At 43.0% G+C, this 14,640-nt stretch overlaps 1 protein-coding gene across 1 annotated transcript in view; it reads right to left on the reverse strand.

Moving 5' to 3' along the window:
• Nucleotides 1–787: 787 nt before the first annotated feature.
• Nucleotides 788–14,640, reverse strand: part of trappc12 (trafficking protein particle complex subunit 12) — a 40,876-nt gene continuing 27,023 nt past the window's right edge. Inside the window, exons 6-12 of the mRNA XM_028565183.1 lie at nucleotides 10,751–10,863; nucleotides 10,382–10,454; nucleotides 9,040–9,113; nucleotides 6,779–6,877; nucleotides 4,882–4,985; nucleotides 3,419–3,506; nucleotides 788–1,452 (exon numbers count right to left, since the gene is read on the reverse strand). Coding sequence (XP_028420984.1) covers nucleotides 1,210–1,452; nucleotides 3,419–3,506; nucleotides 4,882–4,985; nucleotides 6,779–6,877; nucleotides 9,040–9,113; nucleotides 10,382–10,454; nucleotides 10,751–10,863 — 794 coding nt within the window. The 3' untranslated portion in view covers nucleotides 788–1,209. The remainder of the gene's footprint in view (nucleotides 1,453–3,418; nucleotides 3,507–4,881; nucleotides 4,986–6,778; nucleotides 6,878–9,039; nucleotides 9,114–10,381; nucleotides 10,455–10,750; nucleotides 10,864–14,640) is intronic.

Here is a 14,640-nt window from a genome sequence, read left to right on the forward strand (position 1 = left end):
AGATAATCATTTTTTGATATAGTCACAAGCAGGGACAAAGAAAAAGAAAAAAACAGCTTCTCTGATATGTACAATTTTAGATTCCTAATATTTTACAGCTTTGGACAGGATACGATGCAATCTGAAGGGCTTATCTATTTTATCTGCATGGGTTAATAAACCTGGCAGCTGAAATGGAGTGGTCTTTGACTGTCAATCCAGTATTCCAGGTTGTCAGACCTCAGTGTTATTAGTCTTTAAGCATACTGAAGCTCAGGATAATGCCCGTGTCAAGACTCGCATTATGAGCCTGGAACTAACTTAAAACAAACACCAGTCTGTAGTGCTGTATGTACATCTATGTTGTGAGGTCGCCCTTCCAATCTCACAATGCTTAACTTGATGATTCCCCTGTTTCGGTGTGACTCTTTGATTAAAAAAAAAAAAAAAAAAAGACTAGTTTGACATTTTGGGAAATTATTTTATTTGCCTTCTTAACAGAGATTTAGATGAGAAGATCAAACCCAATCTGATGTCTGCGCGCTAAATATGAAGCTAGAGCTCGCATCTGGTCAGCAGTTTACAATTTGTGGTTTCTGGTTGTTGGCGGGACACTCAAACCATTAAAAGGTGAGCTTGTCTGTTTGTACTGTAAAAAGTTAACCAGTGGAAAAGACTTTCTGTATTACAACTGCATTAACACAGAACTTTCACTCGAGCTTAATATTGACGGTACAAACACGAGAGTGGTATCGATCTTCTCATCTAAGTCACGGCAAAAAAAAAAATTAATAAATAATTTCACAAAATGTCAAACTATTCCTTTAATCTGTAAAATAAAATAACCATTGACTACTGCGCACACAGAATTTTTTTTTTGTAGGGCCATTTCCACCAGCTTGTGTGAGCTGTCCACGGTTTCTGTTGCTTTAAGTAAATGTGTGAATCATTAGTGGGTCACCCCCTCCGAAAGATAAGGAGTGTCATGCCCCCCACAGCAGGCTGCCTTGAAGAGAAACGTGTGCCTTCCCACTTCCATTTTGTAAGAATAAAACCGGTACTGAAAGATCCTGTAGCAACTAGCTTGTGGCTAACCAATCCAAGCACTAAACATTCACGTTTCGGTCACACACTCTCGGGAGCTGGGGCTTTCTATTCCTTTACAGATTCTACTCCGTTCCCTGTCACACTGGATGAGAATGCATTAGTGTGTGTTCATATTCTTGCCTCTTAGACCAGTTTGAGGCACTGTGTGTTGAAGCTGTCCCCCTCGCGGCCGGCCACCGCCTCCAGCAGAGCCTGCTTCTTCTGGGTGCTGCGAGACGACTCCAGCTCGTACATAGTGGTCAGGTTGAAGAGGACGCTCTCGTGGAGGTAGAGTGCGGGGTCCTGCTGCACCAGGCCCTCCAGCTGGCCCAGGGACTCCTTCAGACGGCCCAGATAGAGCAGGCACACCGCTGCGTTGTTGTTGGCCTTGGGAGGAGGGGAGCGAGGGGAGGACAGGAGAGTTTGAATGTGAACTTATCATCGACTGCATCCTTCCACTTGGTACAAGGCTGCTGTTGAGCTCTTTTGGAAGTTGTTCCAACATGCAAATCCCCCTTTGAATTTCTCTGGAAATTCAAAGCCAGACTGTCATGGCGGCTTGTTCAGAATACGATCTCATATATCTTTTTTTTTTTTTTTTTTTTTACATTTTAAGAGAGAAATAGGCCGTGCAGTTGCTGAATCTGTCTTCACTTCAGATCAACAAAAGGTCAGTTTAAAAGATTTTCAGATTTTGAGAGACTCTAGTCACGCTCATCCCGCTCCCCTGTTTCCGGGTTAGCACTCTACCAATCAAAGCGGTAATTTAACCTGCCGGCAGCGCCCTCCCCGCCAATTATACATGTCAAATCGGCCAAAATGAAGGCCGACGGCGCCTCGGACGGACGATGGCACCGACCACACCGAACAGACTCGAGTCACCGAACTCGCCAGACTGTCCAACGGCCGATTATCGGCTCTATGTGTCCGGGCCTTTAGAGATGCTGGTAGACACATCTTCTCTGTTTCTCCCTGCTTTCAGAATTTATGCCAAGCTAAGCTAAAGCATGTCCTGACTCCAGGGGCCAGATGAAACTGTAGATTCATGACTAAAACTGTGCGTACGCACGCAGGCGGAAATATGCATGTACACATTCTTTACATCAGATTTATAAAGCCGCAGGTATACCTGATTCTGTTTTTATGAATATCAATCATGTGGAACTGGGCGCACATGAACAAGCCTCATTTCTACTCGCACAGTTTGCCATAAATAGATGTCGAGACACCCTTACAAATCGGTTTGCACGTTGATACTGAATGAGGGCAAGGAACTAGTGCTATCTCCCAGATTGTGTTGCATCAGCGAAGGTTCTCCAACAGCCCCAGAACAGCTGTCATTACACGGCTGTGGCTATTATTAACGCCCAAACCACTAATTCATCACATGCATCTGCAAACCCAAATCATCGCGGTGATATCTCAATCATCATCATTATCATCAATAGTCAGAGGGATGATCAGTGATTGAAATTTATAGAGCTCATTTTGAAACAAAAGTTTACAGGGAGCTTCGCAATTCAGGGTGAATTTCAATGATCAACGACAGGGAAATGATGGCTCAAATGTCAATCAAAAGAACGCAAAAATATGAATCTGTGAAATCGGCAAACAACCAAACAAAACAAGATTTTAATCTCTCTCTAGAAAACGGTGTGTACTAAGGGTGTGACGAGATCTCGTTGTATGAGATCTCGCGAGATTAAAACCTGAAGATCCCCCTGCCACTTTTAAATCATTTGTGTGGCAACATTTTGGTTTTCCTGCGGAAATAATAAACGGCGAAAGAGTGACAGACAAGACGAACGCAATATGTAAACATTGTAAGAAAAAAATGCCGTACTACGTAGTTAGTAGAGAGCTGTGGTGGTGCTGTAAGTGTTTTTGCATAGTGCTCGTGTTAGCCGCGGTATACGGCATTTTTTTTCTTACAATGTTTACATATTGTGTTCGTCTTGTCTGTCACTCTTTCGCCGCAGGAAAACCAAAATGTTGCCACACAAATGATTTAAAAGTGGCAGGGGGATCTTCAATAGTAATTCCACGCTCCATCACGCTGACATCACATCGTCTCACGAGACAACTTTTCACCTCGACGAGAAATGTCGTCTCGTTCTCGTGAACCCAATCTCGTGATGCGTCTCGTCGAGTAAGCGTCTCGTCACACCCCTAGTGTGTACGCCTGGTCTCAAGTATGAGCGTGAGATGATAGATCCACTAATATGCTTTGATGAGACAACACAATGCATGTCATTAGCCCTAATTTAAGTTGTGTTTCTTACATTACTTTGACTTAATGTGTGCATTAAAGAGTAAAAGACGTGTTTATTACAGTGGATGTGGTAGCACTTACGACAGGGTTTTTCGGGTCAATTTTCAAGACGTCGGTGAAGGATGCGTGTGCTTCGGTGTAGTTGTTCTGACTGAGGTAGACAAAGGCCCTGAAAAAACACACAGACACACACACAGATTTGAATATAAAATCAGAAAACATGCATGTCGAGAGTAAATCTGATAGTACCAAACACAAGGCTCTGTCAATAATTCCATTTATAATTGCCAATACAACTCTAGTCTTGCTTTGCCAGACATTCCTCCACAGCGTTGCAAAGGAGGGTCTGGCTGGTCCACACGGCATTCAGGGATGGGAGAAAAACGTGCTCTGGTTTATTGGCATTTCTATAAACCAATCACAATCGCCCTGGGCGGCGCTAAGAACCGGGAAAAGCTCCGGTGCCTCTGCAAAATAGCCACGGGGAGGAACTTGTTTTGGTGGAACGTCTACGTTCAGAAGCTGTTTTAGTCGTGCAACAGAAAACTCAGATTGGACAGATAGTCTAGCTAGCTGTCTGGATTTATCCTGCAGAGATCTGAGGAGCAGTTAACCATAGTCCTCACAAATCAACCGCAGTTTAAAATTCCCACACAAACTAAACGGAAGGTAACGGACATCCGGCTGAAAAGAGTGTCGTCCGACACTGGAACGTTGTGGATATAGACTACTACAACTCCAAATCACAGAGATGCTGATTGGCACGGGACTAATATGATCACACAACCTGTGTTTGGCGAAATATGGTAGGTCATTTTGTGGTGAAACTTTTACTTGACAAATTACACACACGGCAGATTGGATTCAGATCGCAGATGACCTCCGCAATAATTACAAACTACTAGAGGTCCCCAGGTGATACTAGTCCTGTGCGAAAAGGGCAAAGTGTGTAACTATGGTTCCATGCGTTTGGGATCACAGCCTAGAGACGTTATGTGATGGATTTCTGTCACCTGTGGCATTCAGGAAGAATAAAATAGAACTCTACGCTGCTGAGATTGTGGTGTTTATGTGTCTTGATGGGGGTCATGGCCCAGATCAGAGCAAATGGGGGTGTTGAGTACAAGAGAATTTTTTTTGGTTTACCCGATTATCAAGGTACCGGATTTTCCTGAATGAAAAACTGCTATTATTCTTTAATCACAGGTGAGACCTAGAACTGTTCATGTTTGCTCTGTAGTATGTTTCTAAGCTAGTATTTTCTAAATTAAAAAAACTAAAAAAGATAATGTAATGAAAAAACATGACTGCACGACGATATGATCTGCCGCCTTTGAGAAGTGAGCAATAAGTCAACCCAGTGGGACTGGGATAGGTTGTCATCTGAAGATTGCCTCCTAATTTCATCAGGCCAGAGCCACGCAGGTGTGAACCTGCTATAAGCCCTAAATGAAGCACCACTACCACGGAGCGCAAAATGATCCTGAGCAGCATAAAGTAAACGCACGCTGTAGGCAGGTGCCAAAAGCACGGCACACGGGTACCTGTTCATCAGCACGCATGTGGTGTGACTGGGCTGGCTCCCTGTCATCTGGCAGGCTTTCTCCACATCCTCGAAGTACCTCTCTGCCGTTTTAACGTCTCCGATCTGGCCAAAAAGAAAGCAGCAGCAGCACATTAACCAATGATCAGTGTGTGTGTATATAGTAAAATGGGGCAAGCGCAAATATATTAGATTAGATTCTATGATTCCCCAGGGAAAACTGACTTATTGCATCAGCAAAAAATACACACAGAACATTACAAGAGGGAATAATGACGCCAAAACAAATATATCTCGGCCTATTTCTATTACAACACAATGCAGTTGCGAAGATGGAGGAGTTATTTGGGTTTCCAGAAGTAAAAAAGTCCTGTTTATTTTCTGCAAAGACAATACTAAATGACAGGCAGGCGTGTGTGTAGACCCAGTGTCATCAAAATTCTTACCTTACTTACATTTCTAGTTAACTTGTGTTGGACAACACACGTTAACTACAACACAAGGGTTATGTACTTCTGTTTACTTTGTTGAGAATTGCTCTCTAAACCCTGTCTCTTGTAAAGTAAGTAAGTAAAGTTTATTTCTAGAGAACATTTAAACACAGTTTAAGCTGACCAAAATGCTGTACAAACAAGCACTAAGGTGCTCTATCAACCCTTGTGTTAGGCTTTCTCCTAATTCCAATCAGAGTCCTTTAAAAATAGATGATATACTCCTTTCCCATTGCCAGTAGACGAGGATGCCTTTTTGTTTATTTATAGTGTGTCACGTTCAACGTCACAAACGCTGCTGACGGACGGAAGTTGTGGTTGAGAGAGAGGCTACAAGACTTTTTACTAAACGACATGCCCCCTGAGAGAACTTCCTGGATTAACATACTTTTGTTGAACCCAAACCACGATCTTTTCTGCCTGCCGATTGAAGCTGGAATCAATAAATACCCGGCAGTACTGCAAAAGAGGCCCGTACAGGCAGTGTTGGGAAAGTTCACTTTCTACATGAACTAGTTCAAAGTTCAGCTCACAAATTTTGAACAATGAACTAGTTCATAGTTCTTTTTTTCCATATGTTGCCGCGAGCTGTTATTTTTCTAAATTATTGCCACAGCCCATATAGAACCACAGACAGCAATTATTTGATCAGTTTTAACACTGAAACTATGTGTCAGATTTAATCTTCATATCCAATAAGTTCAACGTGCCGTTTCAGGTTTGCTGTGGATGTGACTGAAGTGCGTATTTCCTTTTTGAAAGCCGGCGGGCAAAGTTTGCACAGAAACGTAAGATTTTTTGCATCCTCACCGACCTTTTTTCTCCCGTTTAAACGATCATACGACGCCTCCACGCTGCTTTTTGTTTTGATGACGCATGCAGCGGTCTGTCACTGGTGGCTGGTGTTGCCAGATTGGGTGTTTTTTCCGATACATATTAAGGCCTGTTTACGGTGCGTTTTAGCCGGGTTTTGGCCTGGAAGGCTTTATAGAAATCTGGCACCCTATTGAACAAAGTTAACCTGAGAGAGCGTGGCGTTCACAGACACCAGAATGAACGAGTTCACAGTAACATTCATCAGGCAGTAATAGGCTACAATACGTTCAGTTCACGTTCGCCCAAAATATGAACCAGTTCATGAATTATCGTTCAATGAACGCGTTCAGGCACACCACTGCGTATAACAAAGACATTTAATGTTGGATCATTTTGCTAATTAAAATAAATAAATGAATGAGTATATATTTTTTGTACCGTTTGTTTAATTGGGTCCCCTTTATCTAGTTTAAAGGACTTGAACGAAGATCTGATCACATTTTGGGTCACATTAAAACATTTAAAGGGTTCACAAACTTTCGAGCAGCACTCTACGTGCGTGTGTGTTTGTGTGTGTGTTAATGTGCAGACCTGCAAGAAGATGCGTCCTATGCCACTGAGCAGCTGCACTCTCTGCAGGGGTTCATACTGGATAATGGAGTGATAGGTCTCCACAGCCAGAACATAGTCCTGAGAGAGAGAGAGAGAGAGAGAGAGAGAGAGATTAAAAAGAAAGAGGTAAATACAAATACGAAAGTGAAGAATGGAGGGCAAAGGAAGTAAAGACAGAAATTAGAAGCGAGAAAGTTAAACAGTAGGAGGTAGAGACAGGTGGAGGGCGAGCGAAGTAAAGAAGAGCAGAGTTGGGGCGTGGAGAGAGAGAGAGAGAGAGAGAGGGTATTAATTAAACATGGAGTATTAGCTGGCCGATGTGACCCTCTTCCCACCTCCACACTGCACTGCTACACATCGCTCACATGGTGACTGGACTGCTGAGCGGGGCGACGGAGAGAGGTCAGTGAGGTGTGTGTGTAGAGAGAAAGTGTGTGTACTGGGCTAGAATAAGGTACAAATAGTGTGTATTGTACATGTGCATGTACATGTGTATTACGCTACACTTAGCTTTTTTTTTTAGGAAAGCTCTGGCTCAGTTTTCTGTGTCCAACAAAACTAGACTTAAAATCTCATACGGCATACAAGACAAAGAATTAATGAGGCTACTACTGTGTATCCAAAGCCTGATATATCTTTTTTCTCTGTGCCAAAGAGCTCTTTTGTTGTCCTAAAACTATTTAAAACACATCAATGAGCCACACTTTTGCACTGGTCGACATGTTCCCTTATTACAATGAACACACACACACACACACACACACACACACACACACACACACACACACACACACACACACACACACACACACACACACACACACACACACACACACACACACACACACACACACACACACACACACACACACACACACACACACACGTTTATTCTGACTCAATCCCACATACATCGTCCTGCTGCCAGAAACACTCACTAGAACACCACATGTGAATTAATCCACTGCTGAAACACATGCATTTCCTCCCGTTTGAGTAACATTTGCTAAAATCTAGGAAGTCACATTCATTTTGTTTTTTTTGTAACAAATGAAACTACAGTATGTACAGCATTTGTGTTCGGTTTTCAATATATTTTAGTTGGAACCAATGGGCTTGGGGCTGAGTGCCACAGACAGGGTAGGGAACTCAAGAAGTATTGTTGGTTTCTATCTTTTAATGGGAAAAACTAAAACAACCCCATCATGTCTACCATACAGGTTATTTTTCAGAGTTACAATACAGTGGCGGGATGGGAGCGTGCCTATGTTCTCACATTTCTAATAAAAAAATGTTTTCACTGAAAGTTAGGACCTATGTTCCCACATTTCTAAGATTTTTTTCAAAATTAGGCCCTATGTTGGCCTAACCCCTAACCCACCCTAACCCTTGAAGGGAAATGCAGGAACACAAGACCTAATTTTGAAAATGTCCTAGAAATGTGGGAACATAGGGCTGTGGGAAGTCTGCACAGTGTTTCCTCGTAGATGGTAAAACTGTTGACTTTGATGGACTACACAACCCAAGAATGTTGCAAGAATCAGCCATTTAATTTCCATACAACATAGTAATGAATAGAAACTAGTGGCTGCCTGAAAGTAACTACATAAAACGTATTTTTTATTTAAGTAAAGCAAATTTTAAGTATTTAAGATTGGTAGTATATGTGCTACAACATGTAAAACTACTGATATGGAATGGAGAGTTAGACATTGAAACTCAAATTAAGCCAAATAATTCAAAGAAATACTGTAATCTCAATAATACTGTAATCTCAATTCTCACCATTAGATGGTACTGTGGTTCTCTCTAGAGTCTGATCAAAACTACACCCCAACCTCCTCCTCCCTCCTCTCTCTCTCGCTCATTCGTGCTCTCTCTTTCTCTCTCTCATTCGTGCTCTCTCTCTTTCGTTCTCCCTCTTCCTGACCAAGAATCCAATTAGTGGTCAGTCTGGGGGGATTTCACTGTGAATCCTCCACCAGTCTGACATCAGAGATCTCTGAGTCTCTCACTCACACACACATACACACACACACACACACACATTCACTCTGCGAAGACACACAGTGACACACAAACTTGAGCTGACTCACACACACACACACACACACACACACACACACACACACACACACACACACACACACACACACACACACACACACACACACACACACACACACACACACACACACACACACACACACACACACACACACACACACACACACACACACCTTCATCAGCAGTAGACAGTTGGCCATGGAGTACATGACCCTGCTGAGGCGAGACCTCCACAGCTTAAGAGACCCTAAAAAAAAAAAAAAAGGGAGAGAAGAAGAAGACAGATGGTTTATATCTTAAAGGGTGACTTCCTATTTTCATTACACCTGCTTTTCTGGGCGTCCCTCTAACGTCACCCTTTCGCCCCACTCTTCTATTCATTGCTCTTATCCCTCCATCCCTCTCATTAAACCTCCCCTCCTTCCCCTCCACACCAGGGTTTATTTTAAGGCGAGGTGGTGAGGAAGACACTGCGGCACACTCTGCTTTCCTATTTTCCCTCAGACAGTGCACCCCGTGGAAGAGTTAGTGTTCAGACCTATTAGTATTCATTGCTGCACATGTGTGTTTGTGTGTGTCTGTGTGTGTGTGTCTGTGTGTGTGTGTGTTGGGGAGAAGAGCTAATCACTCAGTAGGGGTCTGATGTGTGAAGGCAAGGCCCTGCGTTATTGACTTGACTTGACTGTTGACTGTCTGCGTGGGTAGAGAGAGGAGAGACAGAGGGCACAGCTATTACACTGTGCTTTTAGAAGGGGGAGAACCTGTCAGAACTGGCGCACCCTCACACATACACTGGTACACCCGTCACTCTGACTATTTCCCCCAAATTATAAGCAAGTGTCTTGGTAGATTTAGCTCAACTTCACCAAGTGCCTGGCTGTTGGTCATCACCTTGAATTAACTGATTAAATGGCTTGTAGTCACTTTAAAAAAAGAAAAAAAACCTGACACACAGCCTTTGGACAAGTTGCTAAATTAGTGATCACAGGGACTGCAAACGGAAGACTCGGAGAACACTGCATTATTAAGATGTATTGCTGAGTTGAGAAAGTCTAAGAGAAGAGGCAGTCTATTTACATGTGGAGGTGTGTCTACATAAAACTGGTGAATTTCAGATGAAGGTGGCTGCCTATTTCCCCAGCACACTTGCAGATATGAGTGGATTGGAAAGGATTGATCTGTATCGATCTGTTTGGTGTGAAGGGCTGAACAGACCGTTTGATATTCAGCGCGGGTACCGAAGCAGTGAGGTGCTAAACACTTTTAGAGCACCGCATCGGTGTGTTTATGTGGTTGAAAGTGTGTGTATGTGTGGCCGAGGTATGCTGCAGTCCTGCACCAGGTGTGCCTCTGACTCAGAGTGTGTGTGTGTGTGTGTGTGTGTATTACCCACTGGGGCACATGACCTCACTCTCCTCCCACAGTGTGATGCAGTCTGGGACTGTGGCCAGGTCTGGAGCCAAATGTCTGTGTGTGCGTGAGCATGTGTGCGTGTGTGTGTGTGTGTGCACTTACCTTCCCTGTTCTCCTGTGTTAGGGTGATCATACTGCCATCCTCAGCCAGGCCTTTCTCCAAGTTCTCCAGAATCTGTTAACAGGAAGGGGAAAAATTCAAACCTCAGAGGGTGAAGTTGCTTCACTGCCAGCGCTGAAGGCTTTTAATGTATCTGTTTTAGAATCTGCATATTCAATAACTCTAAAATCCAACCATATTCGGCTGTTTACACAGGTGGACTGAAGGGCTTGTGTGTGCTTTTCTGTGGGTGTGTAGTTTTATTGTGTGAATACTACAGGGTATGCATGTCTTCATGTTCATCCAGAGGATGTGTTCGTGTGTGTGTGTGTGTGTGTGTGTGTGTGTGTGTGTGTGTTGTGTATACTAACAGCGAGGCAGACGGTTTTGAGATTGTGCAGGCGGTCCAGAGCCTCCTGGGGCTTGACCAGGTACTGGGGAAGCTCGGCATGCAGCAGCCGCATGGAGAACGGCACCATGGAGCCTGCACAGGAAGGAGGGAGGGAGGGAGGGATAGAGGGAGGACAAAAAGAAAACAGGAGACAGAGTGAGACAATGTGTGAGGGAAAAGGGGAAAATAAGAAACAGGGTGGCATGAGGACATAACAGGAGGGAGGGAGAGAGAGACAGAAAAGAGAGGGAAGGCGAAGAGAGACAGAAAGACACAGAGTGCGAGATGAGAATATAAACCTATCCACCCACACACAGACAGCCCTGGAGGCAGGAACCTACAGATGGCATTGAGCTACGTATGGCTGCTTATTAAACCCTCTCATCCCTCTCCCTGTGTGTGTGCTGCACTGCTCCATCACTCATCTTTCTGACACACACACACACACACACACACACACACACACACACACACACACACACACACACACACACACACACACACACACACACACACACACACACACACACACACACACACACACACACACACACACACACACACACACACACACACACACACACACACACACACACACACACACACACACACACACACACACACACACAGGAAGAGCCTATATTCAGGTGAGCTCCCGGGCTTTGATCAGAGTCTCTTTGATATTGTCATCAGACCTGAAGCTCAGCTAGCTGGTCCACCTCTGGCTGCCGCTTCTGCCATTCTAAGTATCTCAATTTCTATCTCTCTAGTCTATCTGCTTGTGCCGTCTATCTATTAGGAGTGGTATGGTTTCTTGAAAAAACATCCGAACCGTTCAGTCTCAGTTCGGAGCGTGTGTGTGCCGCACGGTTCGACGCATGCGCAATGTAGCCTCGTGCGGGTGTGAATCTTCACTGGATTCGAATCGATTCGATATCCCGATGCATCAACTTCTCAATATTATTATATATGGCTCCACATGGTTTTCATCAACTAATTCAAGCAGTGAGGAATATATGAACTCCTCTTTTTATTGGATCTGCTCAAAAAAAGACTTCCTGAATGTAGCGCAGTCTAAACACAACAGACAAAAAGGCAAAAACAGAAAAAGCAGCGACCGGAAAATCAAGTAACACAAGTAGGCAATAATCGGTTATGGTCGGTCACTGCATCGATGCAGAACTGTCTAGGTCCGCATAGCGATGCATCAACGCAAAGATTCATTTCAACACCCCTAATGTATACATATAGTATATACATCAGCACAACAGAAGACAACGTGGACTCAACTGTGGCTCACTTTTCATTTGCTTTGACACAAAATGTATTCAATGTCTACATCTTTTAAAGTGCTCATATTATGCTCATTTTCAGGTTCATAATTGTATTTAGAGGTTCTACCAGAATAGCTTTATGTGGTTTAATTTTCAAAAAACACCATATTTTTGTTGTACTGCACATTGCTGCAGCTCCTCTTTTCACCCTGTGTGTTGAGCTCTCTGTTTTAGCTACAGAGTGAGGCATCTTCTATTCCATCTTCGTTGGGAGTCGCACATGCGCAGTAAGGACTACTAGCCAGTCAGAAGCAGAGTATGAGGGCGTGCCATGCTAGCAGCTAGGCGAGCATTATAACGTGTGTTACAAAGTGACCACGTTCGTCACAGAAGTAAAGGCTGGACTACAATAGAGCTGTTTGGAGCAGTTTGTGAACAGTGTTTTCTGTTGGAGATGGTAAGTCCCTTTGGGGTGGACTTTGGGCTTTTTCACTTTGTAGACCTTTAATGTGCACAAAAAGATATATAACACAATAAAGGAAAGGGGAAAAGCCAAAAAGCACAATATGAGCACTTTAAAAATTCATAAACCGTTTTCTTCACTCAACCACCACTTAAACTTACAGTCCATTTTGCACGTTATGCGTGGAAATGGAAAATTTATGTTCAACACAAAATTACTTATGAGACTGCTATTTGCTTTGTTCTGCCACATCTACATATTGAAAAGGAGTAGTAAAAAAGATAAACATAAACCCCTAAAGTGCCTTTTTTTCATTCCCCGATTACCTCTATGAAAGAATTGTGCCAGGTGAGGCAGAATCCAGAAAGTTGGGTAACTGTATGGGACAGTTTGGTGTTTCACTGTTCTCTTCCAGTCACAGACTGGTTTACAGCCCATCCCAAGATGGTGTCACCTTTCCTTCCACCTAACTCTCCGTTCCTCAACCCCATAGAGGAATTATTTTCCTCATAGGAGGTGGAAAGTTTAGGACCACCAGCCACATGGTCAGATGTGCCTCTTGGACACAATGAATGCTGGATGTCTGGACATATCTGCAGAAGATTGCCAGGGATGGATCAGGCATGCAGGTGTATTGCATGAGAGGACATACTTTAAGGTGTGATGTAGATGAGAACTTATGGCCAAATGCAGAAGATGGCGTTGACTAGCGCTGTTGTATTACTATATGTGTAGCTATCTTATACAAGTGTGTATAATTAATATGTATAATCCATTTTGTATTGCATTACTGGAATTACTTTAGTTTCAATCAGTGCACTTGGAATTACTCTCTGCAAACAATGGCAAAAGCAATAAAGCCTATTAAAGCATATTGCAGCATTTCTAAATCATTTCTGTGACATATACTGTAAGGTGGCACAATCCATGCAATAAAGAAGGGCCCTTACATTTGTTGTAATGGAATCTTGTTTTCAGTTTTTATGCGCCACATATCTGGAACCAACTTCCAGAAAACTGCAGGTCCGCTGCAACTTTCAGTTCTTTGAAATCAAGGTTGAAGACCTTTTTTGATGTTGCCTTTCTTTACATAACTGTTTAAAAATGTTTAACTGTTTTTAATTGCTCTTTAATGTTTAATTCCCTACTTGATTATAACTTTTATTCTCGTATATTATCAGTTTTTAATTCTTTTTGAATCGTTTTTATGTAAAGCACTTTGAATTGCCTTGTTGCTGAAATGTGCTATACAAATAAAGCTGCCTTGCCTTATGCAAAGTAAATCAATAAAAGATACAGACAATAGTGATCCTTAATGTAATGCCACCTGTTGTTAGTGTTGTTTTAGCTCATCATTAAATAAGTGACAAAGTGTGAGAACTGTGTGAGTCTTAAACAAGTGACTTGTAATAAATGCTCCCAGTCTAGTATGCATGTTCATCTTTTTGTCGGGCTGACATTAAACCAGTAAACTGTTCGTACAGAGTCCAAAACGCTTTCCTCCAGCTGAGGAAAAACAACAAGGACCCCTTTTTCAAAGAAGTTGGGAAAGTTAGCATTTGACCACAAGTTCATTTTATTCAACCTGTGAGAAGACTTACTTACTTTATTGTTTAAAACATGAAACGCATCAAGACTGAAAGTAAAATATTAAGATACTGAACTAAATTTTTCATTTGGCAAAGAAATACCTAACAACTGACAGACATCGATTCCTTCTCGAGCACCGAGTCGATCCTAATTTTTCGGAGAGTGATACATGGGCACAGTCTCTTAAGGCGTTCAAAGAGTGCGATCATGAGTAATAGATAGTCGATGCAAGCGTTGGGCCGGAGAAATGTTGGACATCTGATGCCAGGCTACTTGTGCCAGTTTGTCTGCGAGCAACTAGCAGGGCACAAAGCGTTTAAATTGAGCAATGGAAAGTCAATCGGTGCTCTCTTTAGAAGGCTGTGCCGTGTAGCTTCAAGTGTGCTTTTTTTGTACGACTATCTGTGTGTGTGTGTGTGTGTGTGTGTGTGTGTGTGCGTGTGTCTGTGTGTGCGGTGTGCGTGCCACTGTGTTTCTGCTACTGCCTTCACTGTGGTAGCCTGAGGGGCGAAGCAGATCCAAAGTAATGGGAATACATTAGAG

This window comes from Perca flavescens, chromosome 20 (assembly GCF_004354835.1).
Source record: "Perca flavescens isolate YP-PL-M2 chromosome 20, PFLA_1.0, whole genome shotgun sequence".
NCBI classification, from domain to species: Eukaryota; Metazoa; Chordata; class Actinopteri; order Perciformes; family Percidae; genus Perca; species Perca flavescens.